The sequence below is a fragment of the Motacilla alba genome, chromosome 7, assembly GCF_015832195.1.
Source record: "Motacilla alba alba isolate MOTALB_02 chromosome 7, Motacilla_alba_V1.0_pri, whole genome shotgun sequence".
NCBI classification, from domain to species: domain Eukaryota; kingdom Metazoa; phylum Chordata; class Aves; order Passeriformes; family Motacillidae; genus Motacilla; species Motacilla alba.
The window spans coordinates 30,821,032-30,838,065 of NC_052022.1; the positions used below are offsets into that span (position 1 = coordinate 30,821,032).

At 41.3% G+C, this 17,034-nt stretch overlaps 1 protein-coding gene and 1 long non-coding RNA gene across 3 annotated transcripts; one reads left to right on the plus strand and one right to left on the minus strand.

Moving 5' to 3' along the window:
- Positions 1-198: 198 nt before the first annotated feature.
- On the minus strand, positions 199-16,506 carry WDR75 (WD repeat domain 75). Its single transcript, XM_038142952.1, has 21 exons — positions 16,387-16,506; positions 16,105-16,234; positions 15,304-15,369; positions 14,621-14,714; positions 14,185-14,309; positions 13,806-13,876; positions 13,246-13,362; positions 12,627-12,715; positions 11,684-11,842; positions 11,325-11,384; positions 11,120-11,235; positions 10,443-10,615; positions 9,519-9,682; positions 7,154-7,337; positions 5,641-5,735; positions 5,195-5,290; positions 4,476-4,645; positions 3,832-3,891; positions 2,624-2,767; positions 2,452-2,543; positions 199-558 (listed from the first exon to the last, which is right to left on the minus strand). The coding sequence occupies exons 1-21, from the start codon at positions 16,473-16,475 to the stop codon at positions 354-356; spliced, it is 2,499 nt and encodes an 832-aa protein (XP_037998880.1). The 5' UTR covers positions 16,476-16,506; the 3' UTR covers positions 199-353.
- Positions 2,642-7,144, plus strand: LOC119703297. Of its 2 annotated transcripts, XR_005257607.1 has the most exons (4): positions 2,642-2,778; positions 3,385-3,440; positions 6,642-6,735; positions 6,834-7,144. It is a non-coding gene; the product is annotated as an uncharacterized LOC119703297 (long non-coding RNA). The 2 variants fall into 2 exon arrangements; XR_005257608.1 differs by lacking the exon at positions 3,385-3,440 and having other exon boundaries at positions 2,649-2,778.
- Positions 16,507-17,034: the final 528 nt, after the last annotated feature.

Genomic DNA, 17,034 nt, shown 5'->3' on the forward strand with positions numbered 1-17,034 from the left:
TTTGGCAGCAGTAACCCAGCCTCAGTGGGGAAGACGTTCAGCAGCTGAGCTGTCACTTTGCTAACTGATCACAAGCCAGGTAATAAACTCAGTTTTGCTATTAGCCTTTCATATACACTTGCAAGGGGGGAGCCCCAAACCACCTTAAGCATTTTCTAAGGTCACCCACAGAGAATCAGTAATAAACTAAGAGCAGAATCAGCTTTTCAAAGCTTTAATCACTCCCCCTTCTTCCGCATTCCTTTGGAAAGAGAAGCTGATAAAATTCTTGGACAGAGGACCTGAAAATTTTTTTAAAGAACATTTAATCCACAAAGCTTCAACTTGCAATATAAAAAAAGTAAGATGTCTGTTTAGAACGCTGATATCCAACTGTAGTCCATTTTTCTTATTTTTCGTAGCTCCTTTTCCTGGGATTTAGACAGTTTACATGTGATCTCTCCTAATAATTCCACATGGCTTGTATCTTCTTGTTCCATTGCTGTGACATCTTCCTCATCTGACTCCTCCTCTGCTTTTTCACTTTCCATTTCTACTTCATCAGCAACTTCTTCAGCACTGGAAGATGGTTGGAAACAACTCAATTAATAGGTACTCTCACATACTACAGTATTACAGGGGAGAAGTATCATGCAAACAACTAAGTAAACAAGATTTTATCTTTTTTTTTTCATTTCAGCCTACCTTTTTCATTTCAATCTACCTACTATACTTCTCTTTACTTCTCAATTTCAAGCCATTTTTCAAATAGCTCTCCTATAAGTAAACTTAAAAGTTTTCTTTCTTGAAACATAGTAGGTACCTGCAGAGCAGGCAGGTCAGCATTATGACAAATGTTACAACACTGCAGTCCTACAGGATCAGAAACGCTGGATATCCTGGTAGATCAGACAGTATTCAAGAAGGCCATTCTTCTCTTTCAAATCTGAAAAGGGTCACTTGGTCTTAAAAACTGCTGCAATACCTAGAGTTTTACTAGGAAAGAAAAAAACCCTTTGGTTGTTTGGTGTTTTTTTTTCCCAAAACATAGAGAGATGTTTAAAGTGGCTGTTCCCTTCTGAGTTCAAGAGTTTTAAGCCTGTGCTGAAGTAGAAAGCACAATTCCAACAAATTATATGGAGCTGTTATAATTTAAAATGCATTAATTAACAGTATTAATTCAAGCGTCTGTTGTAGAAATATTCCAGATCTATTAAGAGTGAACTGCATGGCAAAACAATACTGATCTTCTAAAAAACATCTGTTTTAACACAGACTATTCATTACTCACAAAATGTAAATGGAGAAGTGCACAGTAATATATATTGCCATGGAAAATAGAAGCATTTAATGTTAATAATATATCCACTGTATAATATATCCACTATCCAGTGATAAACTGTGGTCAATCTTCAAGAGCCCAATGCTTACAATTACATGTGCCTTTAAATGCACAGCCAAAGCAGTCACTGCTGTCAAAGTACAAGCTCTGCAACTGCAAATATTTACGCAGGTCACTGAACTCTCACATTCTTCAGGACTGAAACTAGATTCAAGTTCCCATGCATTAGATTTCTGCCACTGTTCTGTGGCTGTTTTGTTGTGCCATGCAGTCAGAGATCTTGCAGCAGAAGCCAGGACACACAACAGGCCGTTAGGGCAGAAGCCAGGGCACGCTCAGGAGCTGGGATTGCTCCCGGGTGAGCTCTGGCCCTGTGAACCACCCGCTCGCCCGCCTGGCAAATCCACACCAACACCTGATTGCAAGGACAGGTTTTCATCCCTGGCCTGGCAGAGTTTAATGAAGCACTTTAAAGAACAGATGGCACAAAAATGCAATCATTGAACTGGCTTCAGTGTAAGTGACGAGATATTAATCCTTATACAAGACCACTGTCACAATCCCTGTGCCTGCATTCCTTTGATCCCAAAGGAGAAAGCTACTATTTTAAGTACCTATCAAACTCCTCTATTAAACTGGCATTAATGTACTGTAAACCAAACTTAGATGTGCTTACAGTATACATTTGTATGGTATGGCTTAATTAGAAATGACATTTGAGTTCTAAACACATTCTTAAGATCAAGCTTCTAACTTACTGGTGTATCTAGAAATTGAAACCAAAATTTATGCAGCAAGTCATGGTAATTTCAAATAAAGTTGAGAATCTACTATTTAACCAGAAATAGCAGTAAAAAGCCATTAAATACCTGGAATAAAGTTAAATTAATAGAGAACATTTGAGTGTAAAAGGCAGCTTTTTGCATATAAGCACATTATGCAAAACCCAGCAAAAATAACAGCAACAAAAGAGCCAATACACTAAACAGCCAGACCATTACCACACGGAAGTATTCTACTAAATTACTGAACAGATAAAGTGCTGGAAAACTGCTTTTACACTTTGAACAAAGATTCACATAATTTAAAGTAACTTTGACAACTAAGGAGAGTTCTTGAACTTTTCTTACCTTTTGTTCTCTTTGGAGATGAGCAATGAGTTAATAAATATAGTGCAGAGGAAGGAAGCAGACGGCAAAACGTGTGCTGGAGTGTGCAAAAGCTGCAAAGATAAAACAGAAGCTTTATGAAAGACTTTGTTTGTCGTGATTTTGGTTGTACATTTACTGTAATTACTCCTACCTCTTTGACAGCAGGTGAAGCTGGCTCCTGTTTAGTCTGAACAACTGGTTTTCCAAGGTCTATATCATCCTGTGCTTGCTGACGTCTGTGCTTTCCCAGCAGCACACTAAATGGAGTCATAGGAAGACTTTCTTCTACTGCCAGCTTGAAAAAATGTAAGTAGAATTTTAGTGTCACAATTATAAGTTCTATTTCCTTTTAAGTTACCAAAATTCAGAATAAACCCAAGTGAGAAAAGCCTACACTCAAATTTAACTCAACTGAGCTATGTGGCTCTTTGTACTCATTCTCTGTCAGGTGTCTGGAGAGAATCCTCCACAGAGGGTTACAAAACTCCCCAGAATCTGGCCCCAAGAACAACAGATTTTAGTTTGCTGATCTACCTATTAACTTCCATGTATGGAAGGTGGTGCATGTGCCAGAAAACCAAAGGATGGGTTTTTCTGATTGCACAGAACCAAAAGATCATTTATACTCCAGCATCATCTGCAGAGGGGTACAATTATGTAGTGGGAAGCAAAACATGGCACCTTGACTTTTGGCATTTTCCTGCATCGATATACATTAATCTGAACACCAAATTATTTCCCCAGCCTCCAAAGAAACTGATTGCTTATGCTCACAGTCCCACAGCATTTTGTATTAGAAAAATACTAACTTCTCCTTTGATCTACTTTATCTAACCAACCAAATCAATCAAATGCTGCTGTTTCAGTTTTAACTTCTTCAAAATGAATTTTAAAAAAAATCCAATTTCCCAGATTACTTCTCCACAGAAATACATACTGGAATGCAATCCTGGAACAACTTCTCACTGGTAAGTCACAATTGACTGACAACTGTTCATCCCCGTAGCTCAGACCACACTCAAGGTTCCAAGTGTTACAGAAATCAAGATACGGAAAGAGCTTACTCAAACATTTTCCTTCATCACTTGTGTAACCTGAATCTTTTAGAAAATTATTTTTTCCCCCCAGGGGAAATGGAGAGTAGCTCACTGATACTAAAAAAAAAATTTTGCAAACAGCACTTCTTGTCAAAAAATAAGCAAATCCAGATTACTGCCCCCTCAGCTAAGTGCTTGTGACTCCAGGTAAGGATCTGGTGAGCATTTTCATGACAAAAGGGAATTTCAATAAGACAAAAGGACTATCATCAGAATTTTGAACTGCTCTGGCCATCTCAGTCAGAACTTCTGTTAGAGGTACCTGTTTGCTTGATGGTGTGAGCCTTTCTTCCAGAGACTTTGTGCTAAGTGTCATTAGCTCCTAAAACACAGAAGGATGTAGTACAGTAATCACATGTGAAACTGCTTTCTATATTTACATAGCTTGCCTACAGAAGCTTCCAAATGGCCCGAAAGTTTTACCACTGAAGTGGAAGAGGCAAAACCATCTCTTCCCCTTTATTTTGTAAAGAAACTGAAGAGAAGCAAAGAAGGACCTAGAGATTCCAGAGTCTTTTTGGGACAACAAACAAAAAACCCCACACCCCCATCCAGAAATTACAGGGAAACTGAGTATCACATGGAACATTTGAATAATCAGCAATAATCCATACAGCTGCTAGGTGCTTATTTAAGTTAAACAGCATAGACAATGTTCCCAAGTTATCTAGTCTCTTCTATCAATGAAGCAGCATAAACTATTCACAAGAATAGCAGAAAACCAGTAAATAAATTTGATCTTAGGCTGTTTTGGCAGTTGAAAGCTTGCAACAAAGCACAGCTTACAACGATCTGAAATCAAAAAAGGAACTCCTATGCTCTTAAGCAGAACTCTGAATTCCTATCAATCCATTTTAAAGAAAACAGTTCTTCCCCAGGAACCACCTACCAATTACTATTCCTTACCTGTGTATCTGTAAGAAAAAACAGCTGGGATTTTCTTAGCCAAAGGTATTTTTCTGAGCTTATCATTTCAGGTTCATCTCTTGGAACGAAGGCAGCAAGCAGGATCTTTTCTTTACAAAGATTTCTCTGGATGTAGATTGGCCATGGCTCGCTTGGTTTAAACACAAACACTGCAAAACCAAAAATATCTTCTTCTAAAATCAGGAAATTCTTAACACTCCTGGCCAGCTGTCAAAGCCCTGTGTATCACAGCCAGGAAGGCTGGACAGGATTGCCTCCAAGCACCAGCTCACAGGAATATAACTGGCTAACTTAATAACAGAAGGGACCTTTCACAATACTCCAGTCCAGAGAACACACTTGGAAATTAACATTTCTGTAGGAAGAGTTATCTTAATTTAATGTCAGAGCTCTAAAATGTAACTGCACAGTTCTGCATTTACAAGAGAGGGTCAAGAACATTTGAGACCCTCACCTAGAAAATGTGGCTAATCCTGAGATATATCCTGTACCTGAAACTACTTGCTGGAAGAAAAGGTAACACACTTGATTTGAATGCTGCAGTCAGATACGGCTCAGTTTCCACAGGTACAAGCACACACTCAAGTCCCTGTCCAGCTTTCATGGTCTGAATTCTAAGAAAATCTTTCCTAGAAATTGTGCTTCCCCAGTGTTAAATTCTGCTGATCATGACTTGTGAAAGAAGGCTTTGTACTTACAGCTGGACTCTTTGGAGAGCCAAGAGACTGCAGCAATATGTTCAGAGAGGGGATCAGGTTGCAGAACGACGACGTTGAGGTGGGCACTCCACTCCACTGAAAAGCAAGCACAGCAAGAGGCAGGGGTGAAAAGGAGCCAAACAAAAGGACAAACAAACAACACACAGGGCCTTAGCTGCTGGAAGAGGCAGCTCCACTCATTCCCCGGTGAATAAAAACACACAAATGCTACCAACTCCTACACAAGTGTAAGAAATACTACCCACTGCTGGATTATTGTTCACCTAACCTAAGATTTATCCTGCACACACAAAGCACATGAAAACAATCCCACTTCCACAGGGCATTTTGTAGTGTGTTAAATCCGGAACTGAACTAGAAATATTAAGGTTTCACAGTAATTTCAAGTAATCAATTACTCTAGCACACATTCAAGCTGGTCTTACATGCACAAGTGAGCAGGTTCCAGCAACACAGAAAGCCATAATCAGTGGCACCAATAAGGTACTTGGAACATGTTAGTCTCCCAAAGCAGATGTTCCTACAGAAGTAAAAAGTCAAAACAAATTAGTCACCTTCAGAGCTCATCTTTGTTTTTCTACGTGGCAATTACTCACACGTCACAAAAACCACTTAGTTATGATACAGTTTCGGTATATAAATCCAAAGTTTGCTTTTTGCATCCATCTCTAGTGGCATGAAACTCCACACACAACTATCAGATAAGTCTGATAATTTAAAGTGTGCATAAGTATGTAAGGATTACATGTTTCTACAGCATTCCAATATAAAGGAGGGATTTAAAACTCTAAAATAAATTACAAACTCATACATAACTGTAAGTATTCACATTGGGATTGGAAAATAATGTAATATTTAAAGAAGCCCTACTATTGTTTAGGAACAAGAATGAGAGTAGTAGTTAAAAAAGGGTTATTAGAAGCTGCTCCAGTTGAAGAAAGCATGTGATTTAATTTCTCAGTCTCTTGTTTGAGAATTACAGAACAGCCTTAGGACTTTTAATGATAAAAGATTTTCAAAAAACCTAAGAAGGGACAGAATTTGTATATTAAAGCACAGCCCTTTGAAATTATGCAAGTAATACAGTAATTCATTATATTCCTAGAGTAATTTATTTCCTTTTAATATAACAAATAGTGAAGATTATAAGAGGAGGCAGCTGGCCTGGGAAAAGCTTGCTACTGCACCGAGCTGGTGGCTCACGTGCCTCCCACAATCTTCCTGCACACCAGCTTCAGAATAACATTTCTCAATTTCTAATCTTAGAGGACCAACATAAAACAGACTACATCACACAGAAGAAAAGCTTACAAAGATACACACAGCACATGGAAGGGGGAAACCTCTGTTTGCTGCCACGATTCTTTGTGTCAAGGGTCTTTAAAATATTGTGACCATACAATGTTGATGTCTTTTACCATGACAGCATACAATGGAGCATTGTTGGGATACTCTGCCAGGAAAACATGGATTTTTGAGCAGAGGTTACAGAGGATGAAGATACGTATTTCATAGTACAGGTAAGGTCATCATGCCTTTATGGTTTATTGATATAATTTCCATTTGCATGCATGCATACACAAATAAAGAACAAACTGTTGCATTTACACTTTTCCAGGACTTTGATTCACCTCTGGATTAATGGGGGACAAGAGAAGTGCTCCATGAGCACACGACTTGTGTGCTCCATGATACAGATTTAAGGATGGGAGGTACAAGAGACTTAAGCAAGCAAGAAGGAACTGCAATGCTCAATCTTATTTTTAACCAACACCTAAAAGCCATTTTAGTCTTTTCTATATATGAATCTAAGACTGGTAAGTTCAATGTTTATGTGTATATGTTTATGAACATATAGAAGGTCTTGGACTGCTATGAATTAATTCTTTCTTTTCTGAGAGCTCAAATGAGACATAAAAGAGCAGATGAAAAATGTACCTTATATTTCCAGGTGGATGGCAAAATGTACATTTAAGATCCCAAGTAAGTGAATCCCATACAGTGACAGTTTCTTCAAAGCTAACAGCGAGCAAAGAGCCATCTTCTGAGAAGCAACAGTTCGTAGCTTGGTAGTTGTGGTAGCTGCCTACAAAGTCACAGCTCCAGCTCACACTCTGGTGTGCTGCATTGAATGAACAAGCCAGTTAATTCAAGTCCATACATGAAGAAAGAAGAATTCAATTATTACTGTAAAATAGGCTCAAGGCAAGGCAGTTTTCTTTCATAATTTTTGAAGAGTAGAGACAGTCTGCCCTGTTCTAATATGAGAAACAGCTGGCAGGGTTTTCATTTGTCCTCAGTTTTGCATCTGAACAGTGAACCTTGAGACTGACATGGTACAATATTCATGCTCAGTTTGCCAACTCCATTAACTGTGCTCTCACAGAGGCAGAGGTTAGCTAAAATGATACTCAAGTAGACTCAACACTTATTGTTCTGTAAAAATTATTCTATCATAACTCTAGCAAGAACACAGGAGCATTACTCAAAATCTGAACACAGCTTGCATTTGAGTCCAACAAAGCTCATGGCTCATTTACGGAGGATTTGTAAGTGACCCACCAGCATGCTTCCTTCTGCTGGTTCACCTGCCACTGCATTCTGTTTGGACACCTTTCCCACTGTTGATAGCTACCAGAAAATAAACTGGAGCAAAGTGATGTACTTACCACATTAACATACATTTCCCAGTATAAAATAATTCCTACAGCATGCTTTTGAAACTTTTCAGTAGGATGAGGAAAAAAAAGGAAAATCACCCTATGCTAAGTTACCCTTTATATAATGGCTACAAGTTGATGATTAAAAGACCTGCCTGTAAAAAAAAAAAAAAAAAAAAAAAAAGAAAAAAGCCAGAAACTATTGAGCACTTCCAACTACATGGCACCATCTAGGGGCCCAGCAAGAGACCTGCTGCAATTAACACACACCAGAGTGAACTCAACTGAGGAGCCCTTTGCTAAACTAGTATTTGCTGCAGAGAAGCTGCAGCATGTCAAGCTCTTCTACCTGACCATTCCTCCTCTGCCCCACTGGGCAAATACACCCCAGCAGTCACCACTAATTGGTACTTTCACATATGCCATGAAACAGAACCCTGTAGTCACTTAAAATACCAACACCCTGCTGAGGCCAGTCAGCAGATACAAAACTGTTTTGTGGAAGGAAAAAAAAAATTAAGTTTCATCCCCAACTGACACTATACTCAAGATCAAAGTATCTGCTCATTAAGATATAATTTAGCCTCAGAATAATTTATGAAAAAAAAACAAAACCAAACACTTTCAGATACCACTGTGGGGGTTACTACTTATACTGTAAACAACCCAAGTTTTGTCTTTCTTCTCATAAGCAGGCACAGTTGAGGGACAAAGAGCTTGGAAAGAGAAAGTCTGCCAAATGGAAACCCTAGTAGCTCAAAAGTACTTTTGAACATGTTCTCACCTGCCCATGACAAGACAAACAGATTACTAAACTGCAAGCAGTTCAGCAACATCGCTATCACAGCTACTTAGGAACATGAAATGACAAGACAGCCAAGTGGCAGGGAAGTGCCACTTCACTTAATTGTACCTGACACTGTAATAACTTTGAAGTAAAAGGACATTAATATGTTGGAAATATTTTGTATTTCACGTCCAAAGGCATACAGAGCAATCAATAAACATACACAGAAGGTCTGTTTGAAAGAAAGGAACATCAGCATGTCTTTCAAGAGGTTAAATTTGGTTATTAAAAGTATCTCAGAAATAACTAAATACCCATTCTATGATGTTCAAACGCCTAATGGAAAGGAAGGCTGTTCAAAAAAACGAACTCTGAAGTGGTGGATATGCTGAATTGCAAAAGTGCTCTGATTTGACACTGAGCTCAAACAGAGTAACACTTTTCTGTATCCTGCTCCTTTGAGCAGGAGTCTCAAATGAAAAGCTGACCCAGAGGACTAACAAAAATCCATTTTCTCAGCATGGAAAAATCATTACCACAAATAGTTCTTTAATCAATGCACACAGGCTGCCACTCCCTTCTGCAGCAGCTTGCCAAGGTCTTTGGCTATATCAGGAACCTCCAGACCAAACTAATACTGTAGAGCTATGGCAGAACTCCATCACAGGATGCTCGGGAGAACACAATACTTCATGCAGCAGCAGCAGCAGATCAATGCAGGGGACTGAGCAAATGAAAGTAGGGTGCTGATTTACACAGCATGGCTTCAAATGGCAATGTAGGTCATTTCCAACTCAGGTTATTCTTACAGTTCTACGTTACAAGATGAAGTAAGTTATTTTTTGGCCACGCTTACCTTCTGGATCAGAGTCTTCTACCATCACCCAGACTTTAAACACACAGTCTCTGCCAGTTGTTACCAGGATGAGAGAGTCATCTCCCAGTTCATCCATGTCACGAAAGCACATGTCTGTGATGTGGTTGTCATGGGGCGTGTTTATTCTGGTGTTCAGTGCAAAGCTAGAGGAAAAGAAAGCAAAAGCTTGCCATTCTATTTAATTTGGAACCTGAGGAAGACTTCAGTTCAAGCTGATTCTGGAATGGGCAGGGAGAAGAGCAATCAAAGGAATTTCTAATTAAGACAGCTAAATGCTACTGCATTAACAGACCAGGATTCCCTAATGGCTTCCATACAGTACCCCAGCACCAAAAATTATCAGTAGGCAAGCATCTCTCAAATACTGAGCCTGAACCCTGGCAGTCTTTCCAGTACTTAAAAAAATCAGTCACGTGGTTATCTGTGTAGTAGCTTTCTTTTGCCTTGTTTCTTTAAGAAAATAAGAATTTGTCATCAAAATGTCATTTTTTTAATAGGAAAATTTGGGAAAGGCTATTAACCAGACGCATATGTTAGCTAAAGACAAAGACCAACAATAGCATTATAATCTTCTGTACCTTCTGGAGAAGGACTAATTGATGGATTACACAGAGGTGGGAAAACTAGACGAGCTACAGAACCATTCTGTCAGGTCCATGATTTTTAATACCAAGGAAATATGTGAATTTAAGTCCCATGGTCACAACAGTCTCTAATTACTGTGAGTAAAATAGATCCAGAGCAATTATTTTCTGTGTGTATTCAGTGCAACTCTGTGCTCTGCTGCAGATGTTGCAGTGTGCATGGTGATTTCCCAGATATGGAAAAACTCTGCCTTTGCAAGGCAACGTCTGTGCAGGGATTTGTGTGACTGACAGCTGGAAGGCCAGCTGTTATCATTACCTCTGTGTTTCTTCACTGTAGAACCACAGCTTCAGCTGTAATTCAGGGTCAGTCACTTCCTCACTCTCCTCCACCGTGGCCAGCCAGGTGCCCTGGGCGCTGAACGCGACCTTCACCAGGTCCGACTGCTTCAGGCCCGCCTGGTGGATGTACTGGCGCTGCACAATGTCCAGCTGCAAAGCAAGGCCACAGGGTATTTAAAACTCAGGTGGAGCTGGAAGAAATACCACTCATGAAACCACGGAGAAAGGAAGTTCTGAGGGCTCCAGTTAGACCTGACTGGGCTGTGGCATGAAGAAGTATGCCAGCGTGTGGGGAAAGCAGAATTAGAGCACGTGCCTTCCACAGTGATGCAAAGCATAGGAAAGAATGAAAAATAATTTGAAGGCGTTTTACCTACAAATTTTTGACATTTAACAGGATAGCACATTGTTTTACAGTACTTTTTTCAGTATCAATATTTAGATTTGCTTAGCACATGAAGTCAGAGATAAAGCCAAGAACATGTCAGCCTGGAATCCAGCCTTGTGTGACAGCTGCAAAGTTTCTTCCCATTTGCCATATTAAAGTCTTCAAAAAAGACTTAAAAAAAGACTTTAAAAAAGACTTCAAAATACATCGTGATGCACAAGTTACTTGACTGAGTAAAAGTTTTGGTATAGGCCCATCCAACTTACACTGAACAACTGCTGGTCACTCTGGAGGGAATAGAACTGCAAGTGGCCTGGCTCTCCATTCAGGACCAAAGCTTTGGTTCTAGGATCAACCACTAGGCCAGTCTTGACATCCCTACCTGGAAACAAAATTCAGGTGACAAATGACCAAAGCTGTCAAGTGACACGTTCCACCCTCTAAGTGGAAGACAAATTTTACTGCACTTACTTTTGATTAGCCCTTGAATACTTCTGGAAAACCTTAGGTTGCTGTTGATTATTGTAATTCCTGAAAGAGAAAGCAGACCAAGTCTTGCAAAAGGCAGACATCTCATGGTGGGAAAGAACTGTAACCATCGGTACTGTAAATATAACTTTTCCCAGTTTATGACACCAAGGTGGAAAGCCAAGTTACAGCAGCCACCAAGCAAATTCACAGAACTGATCTAAGAGCAAAATAATCTGTTTTTGCAGATCACTAATGAAATTTTATGCAGTTCTTAGTTAATTCATCCAAAAATCAACAAAATAAGGCTCACACAGATGTGCATTTCCATTGAAGAGATACTAGGATGTGTTTTAGCTTACTGTTGTCCGTGTGCAGGGTGCAGCAGAGAACGCCGTCAGAGGACATGGAGATGCACTCGATAGGAGACCCCAAACGAGGCAGGAAATCCTTCTGGCATGAAGATTCATTGTGCCACTGGACTAGAACAGACTCAACTCCACCACTCAGCAGCCTGGTCCCTTTTTCAGCAACAAAATACAGTTAAAAAGTTTTGCTTAAAAAGAAATAAAATCAGCACCTGTGTCTTTACAATGACAGACATGAGTTTCTCAAAACTTTTTAAACTGTCACAAGTAAACAATAATACCAAGCCTGGGCAATACACACAGACATGCTTCTCATTATTTCCTGTTAAATTGCTAGAGAAACTTGACAGTGAAATTTAAACAATGCTTTGAGAGTAGTAGATCCCATCACTTTCTGAATCAGTTGGATTTTTTGTGTTGGATATGGCTGAATTGTTCTCCTTCTGTGAAAAGTACTTTGCAGCAAGAGATACCATAAGAAGAATAGTTTAGATCACACAATTCAGATGGAAGTGTAGTATTTCTGACAGCAGGTTTGAGCTCAGACAAGACTGGCTTTTATTATTTGGATGTAAGTAAAACTGGCAAGAACTCATCAGTACTATTAATGAAACGGAAAGGGAGGAAGAGTGGAGGTGAGAGAAGGGGTAGATTTTTCCTTCTACAACAAGAGGAAGATATTTGACATTATAAATACCTATCAAAATACACATAAAAAATAACTCCATTAGTTTTTATTTCAGATCCTTCCTGGATACACTTAAAATTCTAGAAATTAACTTGTTAGTCAGTGGACAAACTTGGAGCTTCTACAGATTCTTCCTTGTCTGCTGCAACACTTCAAATTTGAGGTTTTGTCTGTTTGATTAAGATTTTGGGGTTTTTTGGTAGGTTTTTTTTATTGCTTTGTTTTGGTTTTTATTTATCTTTTACTCACCCTCCATAGAATAAGCCAGATCCATAACAATATCATGATGCCAGTGCAGTGCTGAATATGTGTAAGCTTTCCTGTCGTGGAAATTCCTCCTGTGTGGAAAGGAACAAAACAATCCTTTACTCACAACATCAACAACAGAGTAAACCAAAGGAAATATTGAACTGAATCAATTATATTATCCTGTGCTCTAACTTCTACCCTAGTTTATCCTACACCCAAGTGATGCAGAAGGAGGGAAGGAACCACACTACAGGTTTTCAGAAGCCTCCTGGTCCACTCCTCACATCTTAGATGTACTGAGCAACTCAGCCCTGGAAACAACTTAACCATGTGGTGTGTCTAATCATGTATTCCACTGATGTGCTCTCCTTAGGACTCTGCTTGCCCATAAAGAGTTATTTCAGCTGTTGTTACATTACCTTTTACACCTAAGTTTAGATTTAGTGGAGCAAGACTTAACATAGGCATTTTTTTCACTTGACACTACAGGTTCACTGCTCATTCTGACTTCTGAAAATGGCAATGCTAAGGACAAATTAGACTGCTTTGCTCAGGGTTTGCCTTAATTCCTACAGTCAGAGGAGTGCATGGGATACACAGTTAACCAAACTGCACATACCAGAGGCGAATCTTTCCATCAGCATGGCCAGTTGCAATGCAATCCTCTGTAGGATGGCACACAACGCAACTGAAGCGATTGTCTCCTCCTTTTGTCTTCGCTGTACTCAAAGAAAACCTTCAAAAGTTAAGAAAAGAACTTTAATTGTAAGAGTTAGGTTGGTTTTTCTAAAAGAAATCTTCAAAAGGATCAGCTAGTGCACATAAAAAATAATTCTGATTAGAAAAATTAAACATTTTCAAGTTGTTATGGTTACATTAACTCTCAAAAATTAGTGACAGACTTCCCTCCTGCTGCCTGGGCCCTGTCCAAACTATGTCACTTGTTTCAGGCCAGCATCAACCTAAGTATTTAACTGAAAAAAATACACTTCTGAGCTGCAAAGGTAAGGTACCACTGCCACTGATCTGCTCACTGTTCACTTCTACAGGAAGCTTCTCATATAGTGACTACATCCCCTCCAGCAGAAAACCAAATATGTTTGCACACAGCATGAGTTAAAAACCATTTAGGGTATATCAGACTGAATGAATACCTGACAATTTCATTCTTCTTCTTACCTGTTCAACAATTTCTGTTTAAAAAAATAAACTTGGAGATTCACATCCTTCACTGACACCACGTATGCACCCTGTTAAAGTAAAGCCATTTAGGATATACAGATTATTTCTTCACACAAGAAAAAAATAAAGCACATTTCTCTACTATGGAGACAACATAACCTGATGTTGAGTAAATACGTTCCCATTACAAAAGTTTACTTTTTTGTTTTTGTAATATTAAAAAAGTATAGTTCTTCCACCAATTCATTTACTTCCAGATTTATTTCAGTACTTCTGTGCTTTGTATAAAGGCATAAACAACACAGCATTCCAGAGGAAAAAAAAAAACCCAACCAACCAACACCCAGAGAAGGAAAAAACCCAGAGGTGAACATACTTCTCTTCCAAATGCAATTTGCTTCGTCGACGCATCCACACCATCCAGAACCACTGAGAGCTCCTTGATTTCCAGATCCTGGCCTGCTCCTTTTGCCAGCTTAACTGAGACCAGCTGGAATGTATCTGACCACAGAAAAAAAGCTGCCTGAAACCAACAGTAGTACTGAAGAATGAGGACCAGACAGTGGGTATCAGTGCAAGTGTAAGCAGAAGAATCCAAGGGAAGATGCACAGTATCTGCTTTTGCTCTGAAGTAGTAATATATTATAATACACAGTAAGGCCAAGCTGTACTTATTGCAGACAAAATCCCATTAAACACCTAGGCATGCTGTTTAATGGAATAATAGGACAAGTCTGTTTATGGTAATACTGCCTAAGGTGGGAGAATAATTCAGACACAGAATGACTGAGATGACATGGATGACACCGTACCTCGTTCTCCCTCCTTTGGAATGACAACAAACACCGAGTCCTCAGCACTAGCAAGTGTGTACAGTGCCAGAAGTTTGGAACCTACAGTGAAAGTCTGAAGAAAAAAAGAAGGAAATCAACAATTTGTGTGTATGTCTTTAAAATAAGGAAAAAATTAAAATTAAAAAAAAAATAAGGAAATCATGTCTTACAGAAAGGTTCATGTACTAATTAAAATTCTCGATTCTAAGACAAACACATCTTTATTCTATCCAGGACTGATACAAATGTAAAACCAGTACTAATAAAATATGAGACATCAGATTTACTGAAAAGCCTCAGGATACCTTATCTCTAACACAAAGCAGAGGGCACACCCAGAGATGGCTATTTAGCAGAAAATATGAGCAAGAGTAAGCAGCCCATATTATCAAGCCATTGGATCAATTCCTATTGGTGTATCCCAGACTGCAGCACACTTCCCAGAGCTACCCTGGGCTCGAAACTGAAGCAGGTAGCAAAGTCAGTATGCCAGTACACCTCCCACCTTCTTCCCCAAAAGGATCTGCATCATTATCATCATCACACATTCTTTTACTGCCATAATAAGATGGGTTGTAGGCTGTGTTAATAGTAGAACAACCCATCTCAGACTGATTTGTGCCCGTTTTTGACATGCTCTTAACAGGAATAACTGAACCTACTTTAATGGGAATGCCATCCATGAAGTCCCACAGCTTAATGGTGCCATCGAGGGAGGAAGAATAGAGCTGAAGGAAAAAAAAAAACAAACCAAAACAACTATATGAGTAATAGTAATATATCAAAACCAGATTCTACATAAAATCACAACCATGATTCCAGGTAACTGAATCAAAAAAATACAGGACAGAGACCAGCTCTGTGCTGCCTTCAAATAAAGTGCAAACACAACACTATTACTGTAGTTTGAAATGCACATTGTCACTAAGACTGAATGCACAGATACCCACTATGGAAACATCTAATTTTGCAAAGCTAAGACGTAGATCAGTCCCTCTTGGCAAATAAGTCTTGTTTATATCCAGACACCAAAAAAGCCCAAGCAAACCAAGAGCAGGGAAGGCAGGCTGGGGGCACAGGGAGCCACTGGGCAAGTTAAAGGGATTTAGTCACATCTGCATCACTCAGATACACAAGGGTGAACACGAACCACCGTATTTCTGACCTTCTCACGTGGTTCTTTTACCCTTTCAATCAAAGAACCGGAATTTTTTCTGTATTTCCCTTTTGTTGTCATTCCATTCAAGCAGCGTAATCCACGTGACATTTCACGTTTGTGTTTGTAGGAAATCGACACAGCTCTATACCCTTCTTGTCAGATTTCAGCGAAAAATCAGCTCGACGATGCTCCAGTCACTCCCAGCCCCTTCCCAAAGCCCAGCCAGCCCCGGGACAGCCCCCGCGGTGGCACACAAGGGTCCGGGGCAGCCCGGCCACCCCCAGCCGGACCTCCCCCGGCAAACCTGCAAATGGTTGTGCGGGTTGAGCTGGATGCCGGTCACCAGGTCGGCATGGCCGCACAGGAGCCGCAGGGTCTCCTCGGTGTTCACGCTGTGCACCTTCACGAAGTCCCCCGAGGCGCACAGCAGGTACCTGCAGGGGGAAAACGCTCTTAGCGCGGCCCGATGGGCCCGGGCGCCCCGCGGCAGCCGCAGGCCGCGGGTACACCGGCGGGCAGAGCACCGCTCGGAGCTCAGGAGCCCCCCACGACCGCGGCAGCCCCGGCCCCCTCCCGTGCCACTTGCTTGGAGTCGGCGGAGAACACGGCCCTGGCGCCGCGCTGGGCGCCGCCGCCGCCGCAGCGCACCACGCGGAGCGCGCCCGGCGACACCATCTTGTCCCGCCGCCACCCGCGCGCCGGCCCCGCCCCGCGCTCATTGGCCCCGCCGCCGCCGCGCGCTGCGGGCGGGCGGCACGCGCGCCCCCTCACGGAGACACCGGAGCGGCGCAGGAGGAGAGCGGCCCCCAAACCGCCTCATCGCAGCGCCGCGACCGGGCTCTCCCTAAACACCCCCAGGAGCTGCCACCTCCCCGGGCAAGCTCCTGACAACCACTTTCTTTGAAGAAATGCTTCTTCACGTCCAGCCTGTACCTCCGCTGGCACAGTTTGAGACTGTGTTTCCCCCCCCCGTCGGTTTCCTGGGAGCAGAGCCCGCCCCTCACCTGCCCGCAGCCGCCCACCAGGTGGTTCGTACGGGGCGCTCCGCCCTTCATTAGTGCCCCTGCCGGGCGGCCCTCAGAGCGCCGGTGAGTGCGGGCAGCTGTGGAGACTGTGGGCATGTTGCCCGTGCCCGCTACCAGGGTTTTCGTCTGAAACTTCCCTGGGCTGCTCTCTGCGCCTGTTCCCAGGATGGAAGGCAGCGGGAGCGCTGGGCAGGGCTGTGCCGGCCCGT